The sequence below is a fragment of the Dermacentor albipictus genome, chromosome 9 (genome assembly GCF_038994185.2).
Source record: "Dermacentor albipictus isolate Rhodes 1998 colony chromosome 9, USDA_Dalb.pri_finalv2, whole genome shotgun sequence".
Lineage (NCBI taxonomy): Eukaryota > Metazoa > Arthropoda > Arachnida > Ixodida > Ixodidae > Dermacentor > Dermacentor albipictus.
The window spans coordinates 123,215,777-123,225,739 of NC_091829.1; the positions used below are offsets into that span (position 1 = coordinate 123,215,777).

At 44.4% G+C, this 9,963-nt stretch overlaps 1 protein-coding gene across 1 annotated transcript; it reads right to left on the reverse strand.

Annotated features, from left to right (window-relative positions):
- Positions 1-323: 323 nt before the first annotated feature.
- Positions 324-9,913, reverse strand: Snm1 (DNA cross-link repair protein snm1). The gene has a single exon (XM_065452568.1). It carries the CDS (start codon positions 9,812-9,814, stop codon positions 8,582-8,584), a length of 1,233 nt encoding a protein of 410 aa, XP_065308640.1. The 5' UTR covers positions 9,815-9,913; the 3' UTR covers positions 324-8,581.
- Positions 9,914-9,963: the final 50 nt, after the last annotated feature.

Consider the following 9,963-nt stretch of genomic DNA (forward strand, 5'->3'; position numbering starts at 1 on the left):
TAAAAGGCTACACAAAAGAGACAGGTAAACTCATAAAAGACACGTTCGGTCGAAACCCCAGTGCTTACGAGATAAAACTTTGAGGATATTCAATGCTTTATTTGCCTTAACCTTTAGCGTTTTAATGTGGGCAAGGGAGTTTAGCTTTTTGTCAAAGATTACTCCCAAGAATTTATATTCTTGTTTTCCCAGCAGTGCGACATCATTCAATTTTAAATCCAGGTCTAAGTACAACCCTCGTTTTTGCGAGAACATCACTATAACAGTTTTTTTACTTGATAAGCAGAAGCCATTTTTCTCAGCCCACTCCATTAGTTTATTTATGTAATCAGGAGCTGCCTTTCACATGTTGGTAAGGTTGAGGCGCGGCACGCAATTTGCAGATCATCGACGTATATGGCATGCACAACAGAGGTGGGAATGACTTTGTTGATGGAGTTCATTTTTACTATAAAGAGTGTTGTGCTAAGTACGCAACCTTGTGGCACGCCGTTTTCTTGGATAAATGTGCGCAAGAGCACAGTGCCTAGACGGGTTTGGAATGTTCTGTTGGACATAAAATCAGCGAGACAGTTTAGCATTTTGCCATGGATTCCTAACACAGCGAGGTCACATAAGATTATAATCTCCACATGGTGTCATACGCTTTATTTAGATCGAAGAACACTGCCAGGCAGTGCTGTTTGTGTAAGAATGCTTCACGTATTTCGTGTTCAAGTCGGACGAGGTGGTCCGTCGTTGAACACCCTTTTTTATAGCCGCACTGGTAAAAATCGATGGAGTTCCGTATATCAAGCATGAAAGTTAATCTCCCATTTACGACACTTTCGTACGATTTCGCCAAACAGCTTGTAAGGCAATGGGTCGAAAGATGCTTCGGGATGTAGGGGATTTACCTTTTTTTAAAAAAGGCACAACTATTACGTTTTTCCAACCTTTTGGTATGATTCCTGATTCAAATACATTGTTGAAAAATTTAAGGAGAGAATCTACGGATGCTGGGGAGAGGTGTGCAAGCATGGAATAATGGACCCGTCAGGACCTACTGCAGTTTTTTTGCCAGCACAGAGAACCCCGTTAAGTTCTTGTAACGTAAATGGAGCCTTGTATTTGTCCCTTGACATACAAGCAGTTGGTAGTTTCTCCTTTTCTTCCAACAGTTTGTATTTTAAGAATGTGTTTCAATAATTAGCCGAGCTAGATACATTATAGATATGTTCCCCAAGTATTGTCGCTTGTTCTTGTAGTGTTGTCTGAGTGCCTGAAGGTGTAAGTATGGGTATCGTGTATGACGAGTAGTCCGCCTTAAACTTCCTGACTCGTTCCCACATCCTTTTGGATGTGACGGTGCTATTAACTGTAGATATATATTTCTGCCATGACAATTTTTCTGCCTGTCTCCGAATATATCGAGCTCTCGCTTTGGCCTATTTTAAATTGAGAAAGTTGTTATGTGTTGAGTATCTGCGTAAGATTCCCCAGGCCTTATTTTGCTGCTTTTTTGCTACGGTGCGTTCATGTGTCCACCAAGGATTCAGCTTTTTCCGAACAACGCCAGAAGATTGCGGAATGGCCTTTTCAGGGGCAGAAATAATGCAGTTAATAAATTTTTCACTAGTTTCATCAATGCTTAGATCTGTTAAAATAAGCTCCTCCAGGCTGGCACTTTCTGTGAGAAAAGACAAGTCTGCCATTTGTAACTTCCAGTGGCATGCTTTGTGGAATATAATGGGTAGTGCTGATGTAAGGTGGGTTATAGCAGGATCACTGACATATGAAGTCTCCAGTACGTCCCATTTAAAACCGGTAAAAATATCGCGAGAGTAAAATGCTAAATCGAGGCAGCTAAAATTAAGTGAACTCGGTGAAAAATGTGTTGCCGTGCCTGAATTCAAAAGACAGATGTCTGTCAAAATAAAACCTTCTATATAAGTTGTCATTTTTGGTCATTCTTATCGCTGCCCCAAAGAGTGCAATGAGCATTAAAATCTCCTAAAACAAAAGGCTCCGGCAGCTGGCCAATTGCATTTTCCATGTCTCGAGTTGTGAAATGGCTATGGGGAGGGATGTACAACGAACAGATGGTGACAGTCTTGAAAGATAAAACGGCGACAGCTACTGCCTTGTACGGAGTATTTAATGAAATGTTCCGTGTGGGGATGCAGACTTTGACGACAATAGCGCCACCTCCTAATAGACGGCTGGAGTGCTCGCAGTCCTTTCTTATGACAGTAAAACGTTTAAGAAAATGTGTATGTTTGGGTCCTAGGTTCGTTTCTTGAAGGCAGAATGTTACTGGTGATAACTTATTTATAATGTCTTTGATGTCACCTAGATTGTGAATTAGGCCTCTGCAATTCCAATGAATGATGAGAGCCATCTTAATGGAATAGAAAAAAAAATACTTATGTGTGTGAGCTTACAAGTTGTAGGTGACATGTATTTAAAAGCTGATTACTCTTATGAAAGGCCATAACCATTCAGGGAGATGGCAATTCAAGACAATGAGCAAAATGAGAATAAGGTAAAGCAGGAGCCAACGTTTCGACAGGTGTACTTGTATTTTTCAAGGTATGATATAGCTTCCTCGACACAGTATATATACAGGTAAGGTTCTTCTGAAGGGGAAGGGGTAAACGATTCAATGGCATAAACATTTCAAAGGGGGCTCTGGAATCTATTTGATATGCCAAATTTCAAACTATAGGCAGCAGCACTTAGTTATATTTCAGTTGGTTTTTTATTGTTTTCTTTTGTTGCCTTGTTGTTCTTTTATTTATATATTTATTCCATTTGTTATTTTTTCCACGAGCACCATTTTCTGCTGCTTCATTTATTCTCTCTTGCAGAGAGATAATAGTTCACTGACCTTCAGCAGATAATCCCCCCCCCCCTTGTAGTTCAGTCCCCTTCCACGAACAAAGGAACCTACAGCGACACACGGCGCTGTAGGTTCCGTGTAGGTTCCGACACACGGTGCTGACACACGGCGCTACTTCACATTTCTACATTGATGTTAAACAGCACACCTTTCTTTTCAATTCTACAACCTCGCCGCTAACACACCCTCGGTCGTTGCCTCGCCCATCCACGTTACCCGTCTCCCCTTTAGAACCCTACCTCTACATATTGTGTCAAGGAAAGCGGCGCATGTTCCCTTGAAAAAGACATCGAAACATTGGCTCCTGCTTTTACCTTCTTTTGTTTTGCTCATCATATATGCCAGGAAGCAGCGCCACTATCTTTCTCACCGTACTACAAGCACTACTCACTCATGCAGACGCAAGTCCTTTTCTTGGAGGTTAGCGCTAAAATGCTAGAGGATTAGTCTATCTTCTTTTTATCCTCGAGAAAAGCTGTGCATCATGAAGGGTCAGCAAGACAAGCATTCCTTACTTAGTAGTGGTTCGTGGACTTGGCCACAAAGATTTATTCCATTCCTTATTAGGCCAGTCACTAGTTTTGCAGCCAACTACTGCACTCATATTCCCTTAACCGTTCTACATTCTGCAGCATGAGTGGAGCACAGCACGTTAGCAAACACCCAGTTGTATTTCCGACAATTGCACAGCAACAGGGCAGAAGCAGTTTCATATTTGTCTGCTTTCATTGAGGCAATGTACAGTGCGCTGCCGAAAGTGCCACCTTGTACCTTTAGGGCAAGCTACTTCATAAAAAGGGTCAGTACTTGGTTGCAGCTTAGGAGGATTTCATAAACGATATTTCTTGTGCACTGCATGTACTGCACTGCATGTTTCTGAGAGCAAGGGTGCGATTTCGTTTTGGTCACCATCGAGTATATCTTGGCTAATTTACACGGCGCACAGAAGACATTACTAACACTATGCCTTTGTGCGACCTTCTTGAGGTTGTGCGAATATGGGATCAGATGTAGGTACTTTCCTCTTATCACCCGATCTTTCTTTCTTAACTCCCTCCCTTATTTGTTTAAGCTTTTGGAAAAGCTTATCACAAAAGCTAGAAACTAAAGATGATGGAAAACCGGCTTTGCTCAGCCTTCTAACCTGGATATTAAACATGGTTTATACTTGAAGAAAAGAGAGCTACGAAGACGCAGAGTAGAAGAAGTTGTACAATGGACAGGCGCTGTTCATCGTACATGTTCTTCTTTTAGTCCACGTCCTTGTAGCGCTCTTTTCTTTCCTTCAAGTAGGTCAAACCAACTCGCCCACATCAAGCTTCTGCTGCTTCAGATGGTTTCTACTTAGTGAACACAAGATTTATTTAGTGCTTCTTTTAGACATGTCATAGCTACACCACTTTTACGAATTTAGAGTGGGCACTGTCACACGTAATCAGATGCTTGCTCACCCATGACTGGTCCTCCCAACATCCATGCGTGCTCAATAATGTGAGCTTCAAATCCAAGAAACGGATGCAATTGTCACTTGGCCACTCGCACATGAATTTTAAAACGTTCGACACATTTCTAAAGGTGTTAATTACCATTTCTACTGTGTCGTCTACTAGTCTCAACTGTAGTACTTCATTAACGACTACTAGGTAGTCATCTATGTACCCAGTACAGTCCTAATCATCATCATCAGCCTGGCTACGCCCACTGCAGGGCAAAGGCCTCTCCCATACTTCTCCAACTACCCCCGATCTTGTGCTAATTGTGGCCATGTTGTCCCTGCAAACTTCTTAATTCATCCGCCTACCTAACTTTCTGCCACCGCCTGCTACGCTTCCCTTCTCTTAGAATCCAGTCCATAACCCTTAATGAGCATTGGTTACCTTCCCTCCTAATTACATGACCTCATTTCTTTTTCTCGATTTCAACTAAGATGTCATTAACTCGCATTTGTTCCCTCACCGAATCTGCTCTCTTCTCATCCCTTAATGTTATGCCCATCATTCTTCTTTTCATAGCCCGTTGTGCCGTCCTCAATTTAAGTAGAACCCTCTTCACAAACCTCCAGGTTTCTGCCCCGTCGGCAAGTACTGGTAATACACAGCCATTATACACTTTTCTCTTGAGGGATAACGGCAACCTGCTGTTCATGATCTGAGAATACCTGCCAAACGCACCTCTGCCCATTCTTATTATTCTGATTATTTCAGTCTCATGATCCGGATCCGCAGTCGCTACGTGCCCTAGGTAGGTGTATTCTCTTACCACTTCCAGTGCCTCGCTACCTATCGTAAACTGCTGTTCTCTTCCGAGACTGTTAAACATTACTTTAGTTTTCTGCAGGTTAATTTTTAGACCCACCCTTCTGCTTTGCCTCTCCAGGTCAGTGAGCATGCAATGCAATTGGTCCCCTGAGTTACTAAGCAAGGCAATATCATCAGCGAATCGCAAGTCACTAAGGTATTCTCCATTAACTCTTATCCCCAATTCTTCCCAATCCAGGTATCTGAATACCTCCTGTAAACACGCTGTGAATAGCATTGGAGAAGTTTTATCTCGCTGCCTGACGCCTTTCTATATTAGGATTTTGTTGCTTTTCTTATGGAGGACTACGGCGGCTGTGGAGCCGCTATAGATATATTTCACTATTTTTACATACGGCTCGTCTACACCCTGAATTCGTAATGCCTCCATGACTGCTGAGGTTTCAACTGAATCAAACGCTTTCTCCTAATCAATGAAAGCTATATAAATGTACATAAGGGTTGTTTATATTCCCCACATTTTTCTATCACCTGGCTGATTGTGCGAATATGGTCTATTGTTGAGTAGCCTTTACGAAATCCTGCCTGGTCTCTTGGCTGACAGAAATCTAAGCTGTTCCCAATTCTATTTCCGATTACCTTAGTAAATACTTTGGAGGCAATGGGCAGTAAGCTGTTCGGTCCATAATTTTTAGTCTTTGGCGTTCCCTCTCTTATGGATTATGTTGGCATTCTTCCAAGATTCTAGTATGTTTGAGATCATGACCATCCGTCAACAAATCCACTGTTACCTGGTCCTCCCCAGCTGCCTTCCCCCTTTGAATAGCTCCGAAGGCTTTCTTTACTTCTTCCGGCGTTACTTGTCGGATGTCAAATTGCTCTAGACTATTTTCTCTTCCGTTAACGTAGTGGGTGCCACTAGTACTGTATAAATCTCTATAGAACTCCTCAGCCACTTGAACTATCTTATCAATATCAGTAATATTGCCGGCTTTGTCTTTTAACACATACATCTGATTCTTGCCGATTCCTAGTTTCTTCACTGCTTTTAGGCTTCCTCCATTCCTGAGAGCATGCTTAATTCTATACATATTAGATATGTACTTCCTTATGTCAGCTATCTAACGCTTGTTGAATAACTTCGAAAGTTCTGCCAGTTCTATTCTAGCTGTAGGATTAGAGGCTTTCACACATTGGCATTTCTTAATCAGATCTTTCGTCTCCTGCGATAGCTTACCGGTCGGTATCCTGTCTAACGAAGTTACCACAGACTCCTATTGCACACTCCTTAATGATTCCCCTAAGGTTTTCGTTTGTTGCTTTAACACTAAGGTCCTCTTCCTGAGTTAAAGCTACCTGTTCTGTAGCTTGATCTGGAATTCCTCTATTTTCCCTCTTACTGTTAACTCATTGATCAGCTTGTTATGTACCAGTTTCTTCCGTTCCCTCCTCAAGACTAGGCTAATTCGAGATCTTACCATCCTATGGTCACTACAGCACACCAGGCATGGTAAAAGCACACAACTTATCAAGAATGCTGTTTACAGGTTTTCAAAAGTGCTAAGATAACCATCCGATAGAATGGTGTGATCAAAGATTCCTTGCATTGCACATAATGCTGGTTTTCTAAACTAACGACGGTGGACTGAAGGCAAAATTCAATAGTTCTAAAAACTCCTCAATATTTACTCTAGTCGCAAAAATTAACTTAACCTCACTCTAGTTTCTAACATTTGTGATAAGCTTCTCTAAAAGCTCAAACAGATAAGGAAGGGAGTTAGCAAAGAAAAAAGTTAGAGCCATTCCACTCTGTGAAGATGATCAGCGGTGTTGTATATAACTATAAAGAAAATAAAATAAAGCAACAAAACAATATAACACAAATATGCATGTTGTTATGTTTGTTTGCATTTACGTTTATCTCTTTACCACAGTAATTAGCTTTATGGTCGCTATAATAAATGGTTATGGGTGCTGTGATGACAGTGGAAATGTTCTTAGTGAATGTTAGGTCTATGCACAACTGTTGGTACGTCATGGAGACATTGGTCTTGGTGTAACTTTGAAGGCCAAACCTTTCCGTGAGAAACGCCAAGAACCACTTTCCGTCAGGACACGACAAATTGAAGAAGTCACCTACAATGATGACGGGATTGTGGTCCACCAAGAGGATCCACTCAAATGTGTTGATCATAAAGTATTCAAGGTCCCTCCTCTTTGACATTTCGGGATGAACGTATATGGTGACAATTTTGTCCCCAGTGTGTACGGCGCATGCATCGCCATACTCTGCGGCAAGGCTTGTGCCCATTGTAATGCATAGGGTGCAACGGCCGCGCTGTCATTGCTTGCATAGGTCGCAACACATCAAACGATCATCCATCACCGATTTTGACACATCTGGCCTCAAATGGAGCTGGGACACATATGCTGCTACGATTCTGCCTTATGCTTAGGCTATTTTAGCTCTATAAACGCCGCCATAACTTTCGCCTAAGCACATCCCGAAATGCTAGAAACAAGCCTAAGACAGCTCCGCTGTAAAACCAAGTGATAGAAGGAAGGTACATGCGATACCGTATTGGCACAACCTCAAGAAAGTTGTGCAAAGGCATAATATTAACATTGTCTCCAGTGAGCTGTGTAAATTGGCCAAGATATGCCCCATAGTGACCAAAGCAAAATCAGACCCTTGCTCTAAGAAACATGCAGTGCAGTACATGCAGTACAGAAGAAAGGTTGTCTATGAAATTCTCCTAAGCTGCAACCAGGTATATATTGGGCAAATGGCGTTCTTACAATGAAGGGGCACGAAAGCCCAAAAGGGTCGTAAGTAATATGCAAGTGGGCATTTGGCTGATCATTGCAAGCATTGCAAATTCCGTCCAAACCTCAATCATACTGAGTTTCTGGCATCTTTTGGAGATGGACTAGAAAGGGAGATACTGGGTACTTTTTATACTGCGAGGGTCAACGGCACATGCATTAGCTGCCCATCAGTGGCAAGTGCCAACAAAGAGATCGCCTTTCTGATGTGATAGAGAGTTCATGATGTAATGTTGGCACAATTTGTTTTTCATGTATAAAAAGAAACTTTGTTTCTTCCAATAAAGATTTGGAAGTTTGGAATAAAGGTTTGAAAGCACTCGCCCGTTGTACCCGTCTTCTTTTTCTCTCTTCTATTTTGTGCTGTTTCTCTTTACATATGTTATACCAACTTGCCCACATTAAACTCCTGCTGCAACCAGCTGAAACAAAAGCTCTGCTAGAACAATGCAGATAACAGTACAAGCATCACTGACAGCGCGTACATAGACAGAGGGACCAAAATAACGACGAAGACAAGCCCTATCTATGTACGCGCCGTAAGTGATGTTTGCAAAGGAATACCAACTAGCCCGTACCCAGACGGTACAAGAACGACTGACGGACCACATGAACACTACAGCAATGCATCGATCATACTCGACACTGGATACGGCGCTGGTCGAACAGCCGTCCGTGGCCAACGACTGAGCACCGTCGTCGTACGAGAAGGAAGTTTATCTGCGGCGTCCGTGATTCCAGAAGGTTCGTCGTCATCCGGGCCCCAGAAGTTCCATGCGGGCTCTTGGGCTCGGCTGCCACTGGCGACACCCAGGAGGGTTGCGACGTCCACACCACGCAGGCAAACGTTAGCCCGCACCGTACGCGGCTGCAAATAGCGCACGAAATCGCGCACCTCGGCAAGTGACGCGTGCGTCGAGTAACAAAGTCGATGGACGCCGTCGGCAACTCTTTCGATCAGACGACTCGGTGCCACACGATGAGCGAACCACATAGCCGACGGCTTGACCGTTACGCAGTTTGGCCCCACGTCGCACTTGCAGTCCGCGTGGATCCGGGTCGTCTCCGCATCAAGAGTCAGAGATTCCACCACGTCGACGATACCGGCGTAGCGAGACATCTGACCCCTCGATACATGAACCTTCATGCCGAACGCTAATGCGAGCGACGTGAACAACGTCTCGTAGCCCAGCTTAGCGCCGGGCAGCGCCAGTCGTAGGGCTCCGCCTAACCTGAACTTTGGTTCAAAGAAATCCACCAAGGCTCGCTCGCTATCTTGCCGGGTGGGGACGTAGGCTGCGTCGGGGCGACACAGCGTCGTGTCAACGTAGGCCGCGTCGATGGGCTTCAAGCGGCCGGCGTCGCAGTGGAGCGACGCCAGGTTCGATGCGCTGCCGACGTCGAGCCTGAAGTCGCCTGTGTAGAGGACGGTCCCGCGTTCGCCTTCCAAGAGGAACATCACAGAGCCGGCGCAGTGATTTGCGGGAATGGCGGTGACGACGACTGTGTAGCTGCCCGCGCCGTCGGCCGGCACAGTTAGCGTCGTAGGTGCATCCAGCGGCAGCGCTGTCAGTCGGCGGCGTAGCCAGGCGTACTTGAGTTCGTTGAGCAGCAGTCGACACGACACCGCGGACGCGTACAGCTTCAGATCGCCTCTGCTCCGCAGTCGTTTTCGGAACGCGCCGCCGTCAATACCCTGCATGTGATCGCGGTGGCAGTGTGACAGCAAGAAGGCGGTCGAGTTGACGTTGTGTCCATCAAAACGATCGATGGACAGTCGTTCGTATTCCACCAACGTCCCACTAAACGTGCTCATGTTTCTTAGCAAGGCAAACACCGCCTGCGGCATCCACAATTTCGCGCAAGTCCTTTCAAGCCCGTTTCACATTATTTATATAGGTGTTCTGGAGTGCGCATGGCGAAATCAGAGTTTCCTACTTTTGTAGGAATCTCTATGAGCGAAAGGGTGGATGAGTGGATGGATGTTATGAACGCTTC

What these genes read in the sequence shown, in the direction of transcription:
- Snm1 (XM_065452568.1), bottom strand. Translation starts at nt 9,814, where the DNA reads ATGCCGCAGGCGGTGTTTGCCTTGCTAAGAAACATGAGCACGTTTAGT.